Raw genomic sequence first — 13,602 nt, 5'->3', positions numbered from 1 at the left:
TCTGGGTCACAGAGCATTATATGCAAAGTGCCCGGACTTCTCTGCACATGAACAATCCACGTCTTTACAGAGAGAACGCACAACGGGCCTGAGCTAACTAACGTTAGCGTTGTATTAGCTAACGCTAATTTATTTAGTTAATCTGAAAGGCCATTCCCCTTGCTTATTTTTATTGTATCAATGCCCTTTAATGACCTTGTCCCGATGTAGGTACTGATCTTGTATCAGTGCAATGTGTGGCTCTGGCTACAGTGCTCTCTGCTCTATCACAACGTTTGGTGATATAGTGATTGGAGCACATATTTGTTGCTCACAAAAAACATCATGAAGTTTGCTTCTTTGATGAATTTATTATGGCTCTACTGAAAATGTGAGCAATCAAAAGTATACATACAGCAATGTTAATATTTGCTTACATGTCCCTTGGCAAGTTTCACTGCAACAAGGTGCTTTTGGTAGCCATCCTCAAGCTTCTGCACATAATTGCCGCACTTTGCTAAATGTGTTGCTTTTCTTCAGCATTGTCCACACGTTTAAGTCAGGACTTTAGGAAGACCATTCTAAAACCTTAATTTTAGCCTGATTTAGTCATTCCTTTACATCTTTTGAGGTGTGTTTGGGGTCATTGCCCTGTTGGAACACCCAACTGCGCCCAAGACCCAACCTCAGGGCTGATGATTTTATCTTGTCCTGAACAATTTGGAGTAATCCTCCTTTTTCATTGCCCCATTTAAAGCAGCTGTTCCATTGGCAGCAAAACAGGCCCAGAGCATAATACTACCACCACCATGCTTGACGGTAGGTGGTGTTCCTGGGATTAAAGTCCTCACCAAACATATTGCTGGGTATTGTGGCCAAACAGCTCCATTTTTGTGTCATTTGACCACAGAACTTTCCTCCAGAAAGTCTTATCTTTGTCCATGTAATCAGCAGCAAACTTTGACGAGCCTAAAGGTGTGGCTTCTGGAACAAGGGCTTGTAAAACACACTTGACTGTGGACACTGACACCTGTGTTCCAGCAACTTCCAATTCATTGCAGACCAGCTTTTTGCTGGTTCTCGCTTGACTCTTGATCATCCTGAGAAATTTTCTCCCAGCAGCAGGTAATAGCTTGCGTTTTCTTCCTGATGTTGGCAGTGACAAAACTGTGCCATGAACTTTATACTTGGAACAATTGTCAGCACAGTTGCTCTTGCGACATTAAGCTGCTTTGAAATGGCTCCAAGTGACTTTCCTGACTTGTTCAAGTCAATGATTCCTTTCTTCAGATGTGTGCTGAGTTCATTTGCCTTTCCCATTGTGGCGTTGATAAGCCAGTCTAAGGACTGCATCACATGTGCTCAGAGAAGTCAACAATCACAATCACTCACATAAAGTTAAGAGGCCATGAAGATACTTTGATTGGATTGGAACTTTTCTACATCACCAACATTGATCATGTGTGTTGCTGTACGTATACTTTTGACCCAGCAGACTTGCTCACTTGTTCAGTAGAGCCATAATAAATTCATAAAAGAAGCAAACTTCTTGAATGTTCTACCGAATAAATTGCGGTTGTCTAACTTGGTTATTTTTAGGGACTGAATGTCCCTTTGGGACAGAGGACCCTATTGAATTTATAAGGTTTTATTATTATTCTTTATTATACCGCCGCCTCTTTGAGCTGTAATTTGGCCCCCTTTAATATGCTTCAAAACTCACCAAATTTGACACACACATCAGGACTGGCGAAAATTGCAATCCAATCAAAAAAACAAAACTCTAAATTGCGCTTTAGCGCCCCCTAGGAAGAAAACACAGTTACAACTGTCTGTAACTTCCAGTAGGAATGTCATAGAAACATGAAACAAAAACCAGTACGTAGGTCTCAGTTAGACCTATATTTCCTCTGGCTAAAATCAACAGGAAGTTTGCTATTCCCACTTCAATACAAATGTTGGCTTAAAAATATCCCTTTTTTTCAAACATTATCTCCTCTGAGGCTGTTTGTCTATTCGGCTTCAAATATGCACAGAAGAGGGATTGAACCCTTCTGATTAAAAGTTAAAGAAAGAGTTTTATTTGCTACCCCGGTTTAGATTTTATGAGCCCGCAAAGAACCATTGTGCTGTTGCTGTTGTCACAAAATGGTGGCTTTCTGCTCAGACAAAACTGTAGGACTGTCATACACACATGAAACGAAAACCTCAATGTAGGTCTCACTGAGACCTATATGTCATACACTGACCGCCCCCAACTAAAATCAACAGGAAGTTAGCTATTCCCACTTCAATACAACAACTGCATTACATTCACCATGCATTAGAGTCTCAAAATGACGGCACCAAGGCGTCCTTATAAAATGCCCCAGCCACTTTACAACTGTTATTACTATGAGACTGATGTACAACACATGTGTATACAAATTTTTCTCTGTGTAATAATCCATCCATCCATCCATCTTCTACTGCTTATCTGGGCTTGGTTCGTGGGGGCAGCAGCCAAAGCGGTCCCGTTCATCGCTGCTTGCAGCTTTAATTTATAATAATTTTTATTGCAACATTTCAAAGTGAGCTGATTATGAAAACTGATCATGTTTGATGTTATTGGTGAGTATCATCTGCCAGTATGAGACCAAGTTGCAGTTGCAAGTTCAAGACGTCAGATGGCAGTAGTGTGTAGTTGATGCTGTGCCCTAAAAAGTGTCACTACTGTACCCGTTAGGCAGCAGCTGTTTGGTTGTGACATGCGTCCTGCTTCTCATCAACACTTTGGCAGGTGGCAAAACTCATGTATGTTAGCATCAAGCTAGCGCATTTGTTTGGAAAATTGGAGCCTCACTTTACTTGCATTGGAGAGTATGGGTTTGGTTTTTTTTGTCGATTTCTTTGTGGGTTTTTGAAGCGTCTATATGACCTAGTTGTTGTTTGGCTGAGTCTGCTCTCAGTGCTGCTGGAGTGATCGCCAAGTGCGGGGTTCGGGCGGTGCTGAAAAACGTACAGTTTTTGGCACCCGTCCCTTTCCGACAGCAGCGGAACGCTCACTCCTGACTCCATTCCACGCAGCTAAAAGGGGCGTATTACACTTTCCTGTAATACCTACGAGTTGTCTTCCATGGGGCTGCAACACTCGTCTCACCAGCAGAGAGAGAAATGTCCGAATCGGCCATCTTCACGCCTTTGGCCGAGTCTCACGTGGCTGTCATTTCTCAGCAGGCCAGATGGCAGCGCTGTGTGGGCAGTGTGTGTGTGTGTGTGTGTGTGTGTGTGTGCGTGCGTGCGTGCGTGCGTGCGGCGAGCTCACGTCAAGATGTCTTGTTGAGGGAGACAACAGAAGCGCATCCTCCATGTCTCCTCTGCTCACCTGTCGAAACGTTCATTTTTCAAAAGGGAATCCAGTTTTTGTCCTTCATTCCAGGCGTCTTCCCGGGGCCCGTTTTGCGTGTTTTTGGCTCCTTTGGCAATGGAGTTGCTCGACAATGCTCCGTCCGCAACACTGGCAGCGTGGGCTCATTTAAGGAGCGTTACCAGTTTCATGTTCCGTCATTATTCATCTTGCTCTCAATTGTTGTATTCAATTGTAAAATAGGATTTTTTAGGCAGCAGGGAAAGACAACAAATGCTATTTTTGCGGTTTTAAATGAACTGTAAATGAGGGCTGGACCATTATAATCGCTATTATTTCTCAAGAAAGGATATGAATTAATAATGAATAAGCTGCGAGTAAAATGTGAATAATAGTAAAAAAAAAAAAGTTAAATGAATAGCAATTTATTAAAACTATAAAACTCTTCTTTTTTTTTTACCTTTGCACTTATTTATTGTGTTATAAATAAAATGGAATAAAATCCTTATATTTACATCTTTGGACCAATATTTGAGGTGAAAGCATAATAATTGTGTGGAGTAAATATCTCAATAAGTTCCTCATGCTCACAACACTTTTATTGTGAAAGGGGGAAGTGTACTGTCCTGAGGTCATTTTATTATGTATTGTATTCACTGTGGTGGCCTGCTGGTCTCACCTGGCTGGTCCACGCTACTCATGTCTGCTGGTCTCACCTGGCTGGTCCACGCCGCTCATGTCGGGACAGGAAGTGTCTCAGATCGTTAGCTTCCAAGCTAGTAGCCTGATCCTCTGTGCTGACGTTACCATGCCAACACTTCCTCCCGGCGGCCAGCAAGTGCAGTCAGCGGCGTGTGGGCTTGGTCCCAAACGCCATCTGAGGTGGACTTGGAGACCACGACGCTAACAACTATGTTTGGAGCAAAAGATCAAATCATTGACCAAAAAGGTTGAAATCAGTCAAACTAAGAAGTTTGCAATCGTTGCATTTCATATTTGATTTATTTTTATTTAGCTACATTTGTATTTATGTATTTACATTTATTTGTATTCAAGTAATTATTTTTATTGAAGTAGATAATTTTTCTTTGGGTAAATTATTTTTATTCAAGTAGATTTATTTTTCTTCAAGTAGATGATGTTTATTTAAAAAGATGTTTCTTATTTAAGTAGTTTTTTAAAGTATGTTTTGTATTTAAGTTTTTATTTTTTTAAATAGATTTATTTTTTATTTAAGTATAATATTTTTATTTGGGTATTTTTTTTATTTATGTACATTTTGTATTTAAGTTGACTGTTTTTATTGCGATGAGGTGGCGACTTGTCCAGGGTGTACCCCGCCTTCTGCCCAATTGTAGCTGAGATAGGCGCCAGCGCCCCCCGCGACCCCAAAAAAGGGAATAAGCGGTAGAAAATGGATGGATGGATGTTTTTATTGAAGTAAATTACTTTTTATTTATGTAGATGTTTCTTGTTTAAGTAGTTTTTTATAATTACATTTATTTTATTCAGGTAGATTTTTAAGTAGAATTGTATTTATTCAAGTAGATCATTTTTATTTAAGTAGGTTTTTTTATATTTAAGTAGATTTTTTTATTGAAGTACATTTGTTTAAATTTAAGTATATTTGTTTTTGGACTTTGTTGGATTAATTGAGTAATCTTTAGAGGACTTTGTTGGATTAATTGAGGAATCTACAGAGGACTTCGTTGGATTAATTGAGTAATATATAGAGGATTTTGTTAGATTATTGGAGTAATCTATGAAGGACTTTGTTGGATTAATTGAGTGATCTATTAATGATTGTGTTGGAGTAATTGAGTAATATTTGGAGGACTTTGTTGGATTAATTAGCAATATATAGAGAACTTTGTTGGATGATTTGAGTAATATATAGAGGACTTTGTTGGATGAGTTGAGTAATCTATGGAGGACTTTGTTGGATTAATTGAGTAATCTTTGGAGGATTTTGTTGAATTAATCAAGTAATCTATGGAGGATTTTGTTGGATTAATTGAGTAATCTATGGAGGACTTTGTTGGATTAATTGAGCAATAAATAGAGAACTTTGTTGGATGATTTGAGTAATATATCGAGGATTTTGTTGGATGAGTTGAGTAATCTATGGAGGATTTTGTTGGATTAATTGAGTAATCTTTGGAGGATTTTTTTTAATTAATCAAGTAATCTATGGAGGACTTTGTTGGATTAATTGAGTAATCTATGGAGGACTTTGTTGGATTAATTGAGTAATCCATGGAGGATTTTTTTGGATTAATCAAGTAATCTATGGAGAATCTTGTTGGATTAATTGCGTAATCTATAGAGAATTTTGTTGGATTAATTGAATGATCTATGGAGGATTTTGTTTGATTAATGGAGTAATCTATGGATGAATTTTTTGGATTAATCAAATAATATATGGAGGACTTTGTTGGATTAATGCAGTAATCTTAAAATGATTTTGTTGGATTAAGTAATCCATGGAGGATTTTGTTGGATTAATTGCGTAATCTATAGAGGATTTTGTTGGATCAATTGAGTAATCTATAGAGGACTTTGTTGGATGAATTGAGTAATCAATAGAGGACTTTCCACCGCGCTGATTTGTGGAAACTATGTCTCGTCTTTTAACTCTTTCATTTATTTTCTTGTCCTTTCATCAGAAAGCCTCAGTCAAGACGATACAAGTCCAAATTCTGTTCAAGTCGTGTGTGCGCGCGTGTGTGTGTGTGTGCGCGCGCACGCGTGTGTGTGTGCTGGTGGTGTATTCGCTGTGTGAGAGCTCCCTCTTGGTGTCAGCTGGCCAACTGTAAGCGAGCTGCTGCTCACACACACACACATGCACACACACGTAAAATAAAGGAAGACATATTTATGATAAAGGTTGTTTGTTTACAGGTTGAAGAAACAAACAATGCTTGTGTTTTGTTTTGTCTAGTAAACATATTTTTAAATCCCCCTCAGGTTAATTGTCATTATTATCATCATTATTATTATTATTATTATTATTGTTATTATTATTATGTCATATTATTATTATTAGTGTTGTAATGACTTTTGTTAATATTACATTATTATTATTTTTAATATTACAATCATTATTTGTATTATTACCATCATCATTATTACTTTATTAGTATCATTACTATTATCATTATTATTATTGTAAATAATATATTTATCATCATTTTTATAATTACTATCATTATTATTATTACTTTTATTAATATCGTTTCATTATTATTGTTAAAATTATTATCAGCATTATTTTTATAATTACTATCATCATCCATCCATCCATCCATTTTCTACCGCTTATTCCCTTTCGGGGTCACGGGGGGCGCTGGCGCCTATCATCATCATCATTATTATTTCTTTTAATATTTTATCACACCTTTTATAATTATTTTTAATAGTATTATTATCATCAGTATTATTACTTTATTAATATAAGTCTTATTATCATTATTATTGTCAATAATACTATCATTTTTTATTACTATCATAATCATTATTATAATAATTATTGTTACTTGTATTAATATTACATTATTATTGTTGTTATTATCATCAGCATTATTGCTTTTAATATTTTATTATTACTATTATCATTGTTATTGTGAATAATATGATTATTATTATCATCATTATTTGTATTATTACTATCCATATTATTGTTATTGTTATTATCACTTGTATTAATATTACATTATAGTTATTAATATTATTAGCATCATTATGTCTATTATTCTTATTCTTAATATAACTATTACAATTGTTGTTATTATTATTATTATCATGCCATATGTATGCTCAGATTCAAGTCATGTTTAAGTTGACATTAAAGTTTCTATATTCTGTTGCAATTAAAGCAGTTATGTAAAATTGTTTAATTAAATCATATATTGTGGCTGATTATTTTTATTTGATTCTGATTAAATATTTCTAGTTGAGTCAAAAATGCTGCTTCATATTGTGCAGTATCTACATCTATAAAATATTATATTGTATGTATTTACACTCAATTTGCAGTATGTCTATTTATGATATATATTGTATTGTATGTATTTACAATTTTACACATAATGTGCAGTATGTATATTTATATTATATTTGATGTATTTACACAGTGCACAGTATGTATATTTATGATATATATTATATATTTACACATAATGTGCAGTATGTATATTTATGATTTATATTATATATTTAAACATAATGTGTAGTATGTATATTTATGATATATATTATATATTAACACATAATGTGCAGTATGTATATTATATATTTACACAAAATGTGCAGTATGTATATTTATGATGTATATTTTCAGCTCCTGTGTTTGTGTAGATGACATAAAACAATGATAATATTGTTCATGTTTGAAGTACTACTAAGTAATATTGAATAATAATAATAATAATTTTGTTGTGTGTTGTCTTCAGGGTCGCTGCGTAAACTTCAGCCGTGGCTGAAAGACGAGGAGGACGCCGCCACGCCCGCGCTCGCCGCTGCCGACCAGAGAAGACTTTCACACTTTTTGACATTCCCTCCTTGCTCCGCCTCCTGGCTGACTTTTGCCTTTCATTTTAACCACACAACACGCCGTCCCTGAACGCATCGCACATATTGAAGAAGAAGAAGGGAGAAAGAGTCCCGCCTCTCGGCGACGTCTCGTCAGCGAGCGAGCGCGAGGTCGGCGGCCCCGCCGGCGCCCCTTTCTTGACGTCCCGACGTGGTCACGCGTGCACGCGCATGACGGGCAGGACGCCCCAAGGTCGCGGCCAGGAGACACCTTCCCGTCGTCAGGAAATTAATAGAGCGTTATTCGGCCGCGGGTCAAGCGCTTGCCGCAGTCTGCTGTGCGTTCCGCAATGCATGATGGGACTTTTCCTGCGACTTTAATTAAAGGAATTAAGCGCCGGCCTGTGAAGACACGCCCCCTCGCTCACGTCCAGAACGCAAACCCAAAGCAACGGATGCGACGGACGGAGAAGTATTGTTCATTCCCGCAGGTCAAGCCCCGCCCCCTCGGCCTTCTTCCCGTCCCGCCGAGTGGTGCTGGGGGGTGGGGGGGCGGGGCAGAAGGAAAAGACTAGAATGATCAAGTCACTTCAGATGTGGGAGTGGACACGCCCGTTGGAGATTGGAGTGGAAACCTGCCAACCTTTGACAAGAAGCACTATGGACAATGACCGGTGGCGGGGTCAGCCTGGTCACGTGACATCTCAACTCCTCGCTAATTAATATTCCTTTGTTCCTGCCCAGACACGCCCCCTCGCTCTACCTTACTGTACTTTACTGTACACCCCGCACTTTATTATCCTTATTATTTTTATCTGACCGTATCACGTGACGCCTCAACTCCTCGCTAATTACTATTCCTTTGTTCACGCCCGGCCACGCCCCCTCGCCGTCCTTTACTGTACCTTACTGTTCTTTATCACATGCTGCCTTTTATAAACAATACACACTCTTTTCCTGTCTGCTTTTCTACGCGCTAAAGGGGATCTTTAATTGGCCCTTACACGTTTATACGGCCCGACAGGGGCCTCCGACATATGTGTGTGTCCGTGTGTGCGTGTCCTTCTGTGTGTCTGTGTTTGTGTCCGTGTGTGTTTGAACAGACTGGGTGCAGGGTGTGCAACATTTCCCTCTGTGAAGTCACCGGAGGCGTGGCACACACTCAGACACACTCACACACACTCACACACACACAATCCCTCCGAGGTCTTTATAGCCCCAAAAAAGAGGTCTTGTGTTTAGTAAAAAAATATGCACTCCTGCACCTTCTGCTTTGTCCACATTTGTGTGTGTGTGTGTGTGTGTGTGTGTGTGTGTGTGTGTGTGTGTGTGTGTGTGTGTGTGTGTGTGCGTGCGCGTGTGTGTCGTGGTCAACCCTTGACAGTAGAAAATAATAATCCAATGACTATTTCCCCCCCAGTGTCATTTCTCCACTCCTTGTGAGTCTAAAGAAGAAGAAAATGTTTTGAAAATTTGATCCTGTTGTCACGTAAACACTGTATGTGTTTTTCTTGTTGTTGTTGTGTAACACTGTTTGTGTAGTTTTCTTTTTGCTGTCCAACTCTGTTTGTGTTGTTTTCTTGTTGTTGTGTAACACTGTTTTTGTTGTTTTCTTCTTGCTGTCTAACTCTGTGTTGATTTCTTCTTGTTGTGTAACATTGTTTGTGTTTTTTTCCTGTTGTGTGCAACAGTATTTGTGTCATATTGTGTTATTGCTGTGTGTAACAGTATTTGTGCTGTTTGTTGTGTGTAACATTATTTGTGGTGTATTGTTTTAGTGTGTACATATATATATATATATATATATATGTATATATATATATATATATATATGTATATATATATATATATATATATATATAATATACACACATACATATAAATGTATATATGTTGTGTATATATACTAGAGATGCGCGGTTTGCGGTCTCATTCGCAGAGTCCTCGGATAAAACGCAGGTCGGGCGGGTGACATGACGAAAAAATTGATTTTAAATAGATTCGGGCGGGTGGCGGTTGAACCATTTGGAAATATATGATATACATGGTTCAGAGATCGGTAACCTTTACCGTTCAAAAATCCATTTTGGACCTGTGTAACAAAGCGAAGAAGACATTAGTTGATGTTAACATTCTCAAGAATGTCTGCTGGCAGTCACCCATTTAAGTATTAGGGCGTGCTATGAAGCTTTTGCCTTTGACGCCTTCTACAACATGTACAGTTTACTTGCAAGTCCAGCAATATTTTTTGTGTGGCTTCCACTGACACATGCACACGACTGCAAGGCATACTGGGTCATACAGAGTACACTAATGGTTGTGATATAAACTATTTTAACACTCTTACTAATATGCGCCATGCTGTGAATCCACACCAAACAAGAATGACAAATACATTTCGGGAAAACATCCTCACAGCAATACAACATAAACGCAACACAACAAATACCCAGAATCCTTTGCATCCATGACTCATCCTGACTATATTATACACCCCACTAGCAGCAACCCCCCCCCAGTAAGAGTGTTAAAATTGTTTATATCACAACCATTAGTGTACTCTGTATCACCCAGTATGCCCTTCAATCTTGTACGTGTGTTTGCGTAAGCTGCATACAGCATGTTGCAGGACTGGCAAACGGTTCGTACATGTTGTTGAAGGTGTTAAAGGCAATGGCTTCACAGCACGGACTTATTCCCGTTAACCGAATGATCACCATCGGATATTCGCGAGAATGTTAGCGGCTCCCATTGCCTTCTTTACTTTGTGACACGGGTCAAATTAGCTCTTTCAGTGGTAAAGGTCCCCGACTCCGGATATATAACAACGAGCGGGCGGTTGTGGTTGTGGTTCTGATAAAATGTTGGTTCGGGTGGATGACGACTTTAGTGATGCGGTTGCGGATGATATAATTGCCTATCCGCGCATCTCTAATATATACATATATAGATAAGAAGAATAGGAAAAACTGGAGAGTAACAATTGAGGAACAGGAACTGGAGAAGAAGAACTGGAAAGGATTGGTTGAGAAGTGGTACCAGGAGACCAGAGACCAGGGTTTAGTGGAGTGAGATGTGTTCACCTTCACTGTGAGGTCTTCTGAGAAGACTTAAGTCAAGTTGATGCTCAACATCCACGTATTCTCAAGGAAAACTAATCATAAACTTTCTGTTTGCTCACATTTAAGGAAAATGGTTCTTCTTCACAACTGCTTCCCAGTGTATCCATTCCCTGGAACCGCTTTCAGGTGCTTAGTGACGTCAGACATCAGGACGGCAGCTAGCAGAACAAACTCTGCAAACTTTGCTTTTCCAAGAAAAGATTGCTACAGTACTTGTAAAAACTGCAGTGTTGCATTACTTGTAAAAAACTGCAGTGTTGCAGTACTTGTAAAAACTGCAGTGTTGCAGTACCTGTAAAAAATGTAGTTTTGCAGTACTTGTACAAATTGCAGTGTTGCAGGACTTGTAAAATCTGCATTGTTGCTTTACTTGTAAAAACTGCATTGTTGCTGTACTTTTAAAAACTGCAGTGTTGCTGTACTTGTAAAAACTGCAGTGTTGCACTACTTGTAGAAACTGCAGTGTTGCACCACTTGTAAAAAGTGCAGTGTTGCAGTACTTGTAAAAACTGCAGTGTTGCAGTACTTGTAAAAATTGCAGTGTTTCTGCACTTGCAAAAACTGCAGTGTTGCAGTATTTGTAAAAATTGCAGTGTCGCTGTACTTGCAAAAACTGCAGTGTTGCATTACTTGTAAAAAACACAGTGTTGCAGTACTTGTAAAAACTGCAGTGTTGCAGTACTTGTAAAACCTGCAGTGTTGCACTACTTGTAAAATCTGCAGTGTTGCACTTCTTGTAAAAACCACAGTGTTGCAGTACTTGCAAAAACTGCAGTGTTGCACTACTTGTAAAAACTGCAGCGTTGCACTACTTGTAAAAACTGCAGTGTTGCTGTACTTGTAAAAACTGCAGTGGTGCAGTACTTGTAAAAAAATGTAGTGTTGCAGTACTTGTACAAACTGCAGTGTTGCAGGACTTGTAAAAGCTGCATTGTTACAGTACTTGTAAAAGCTGCATTGCTGCAGTACTTGTAAAAACTGCAGTGTTGCTGTACTTTTAAAAACTGCAGTGTTTCTGTACTTGTAAAAACTGCAGTGTTGCACTACTTGTAAAAGCTGCATTGTTGCAGTACTTGTAAAAACTGCAGTGTTGCTGTAGTTTTAAAAACTGCAGTGTTTCTGTACTTGTAAAAACTGCAGTGTTGCACTACTTGTAAAAGTTGCAGTACTTGTAAAAAATGCAGTGTTGCAGTACTTGCAAAAACTGCAGTGTTGCATTACTTGTAAAAACCCCAGTGTTGCAGTACTTGTAAAAACTGCAGTGTTGCAATACTTGTAAAAACTGCAGTGTTGCACTACTTGTAAAAACTGCAGTGTTGCACTACTTGTAAAAACCACAGTGTTATAGTACTTGTAAAAACTGCAGTGTTGCACTACTTGTAAAAATTGCAGTGCCTCAGTACTTATAAAAACTGCAGTGTTGCTATACTTGCAAAAGCTGCATTGTTGCAGTACTTGTAAAAACTGCAGTGTTACTGTACTTGTAAAAACTGCAGTGTTGCTGTACTTGTAAAAACTGCAGTGTTGCAGTACTTGTAAAAGCTGCATTGTTAAAGTACTTGTAAAAACTGCAGTACATGTAAAAACTGCAGTGTTGCTGTACTTGTAAAAACTGCAGTGTTGCAGTAATTATAAAAAATGCAGTGTTGCTGTACTTGTAAAAAAAAAAGCAGTGTTGCTTTACTTGTAAAAAAAACTGCAGTGTTGCACTACTTGTAGAATTTGCAGTGTTACAGTACTTGTAAAAACTGCAGTGTTGCAGTACTTGTAAAATGTGCAATGTTGCAGTACTTGTAAAAACTGCAGTGTTGCATTACTTGTAAAAACTGCAGTGTTGCTGTACTTGTAAAAACTGCAGTGTTGCAGTACTTTCAAAAACTGCAGTGTTGCATTACTTGTAAAAACCACAGTGTTGCAGTACTTGTAAAAACCACAGTGTTGCAGTACTTGTAAAAACTGCAGTGTTGCACTACTTGTAAAAACTGCAGCGTTGCACTACTTGTAAAAACTGCAGTGTTGCACTACTTGTAAAAACCACAGTGTTGCAGTACTTGTAAAAACTGCAGTGTTGCACTACTTGTAAAAACTGCAGTGTTGCACTACTTGTAAAAACCACAGTGTTGCAGTACTTGTAAAAACCACAGTGTTGCAGTACTTGTAAAAACGGCAGTGTTGCTATACTTGCAAAAGCTGCATTGTTACAGTACTTGTAAAAGCTGCATTGTTGCAGTACTTGTAAAACTGCAGTGTTGCTGTACTTTTAAAAACTGCAATGTTACTGTACTTGTAAAAACTGCAGTGTTGCTGTACTTGTAAAAACTGCAGTGTTGCAGTACTTGTAAAAGCTGCATTGTTAAAGTACTTGTAAAAACTGCAGTGTTGCAGTACTTGTAAAAACTGCAGTGTTGCAGTACTTGTAAAAAAAATGCAGTGTTGCTGTACTTTTAAAAATAAATGCAGTGTTGCTGTACTTGTAAAAAACTGCAGTGTTGCACTACTTGTAGAATTTGCAGTGTTGCAGTACTTGTAAAAACTGCAGTGTTGCAGTACTTGTAAAATGTGCAATGTTGCAGTGCTTGTAAAAACTGCAGTGTTGCGTTACTTGTAAAACCCACAGTGTTGCAG

General features: G+C 38.2%; 1 protein-coding gene across 3 annotated transcripts in view; it reads left to right on the top strand.

Moving 5' to 3' along the window:
- Positions 1 to 8,809, top strand: part of antxr2a (ANTXR cell adhesion molecule 2a) — a 116,319-nt gene extending 107,510 nt beyond the window's left edge. For all 3 annotated transcript variants that reach the window (XM_061904951.1, XM_061904952.1, XM_061904953.1), the window contains exon 17: positions 7,777 to 8,809. In XM_061904951.1, coding sequence (XP_061760935.1) covers positions 7,777 to 7,806 — 30 coding nt within the window. In that variant the 3' untranslated portion in view covers positions 7,807 to 8,809. The remainder of the gene's footprint in view (positions 1 to 7,776) is intronic.
- The last annotated feature ends 4,793 nt before the right edge of the window (positions 8,810 to 13,602 follow it).

This window comes from Nerophis ophidion, linkage group LG01, assembly GCF_033978795.1.
Source record: "Nerophis ophidion isolate RoL-2023_Sa linkage group LG01, RoL_Noph_v1.0, whole genome shotgun sequence".
In the NCBI taxonomy this organism is placed as follows: domain Eukaryota; kingdom Metazoa; phylum Chordata; class Actinopteri; order Syngnathiformes; family Syngnathidae; genus Nerophis; species Nerophis ophidion.
This window is presented reverse-complemented; position numbering and strand designations above follow the sequence as displayed.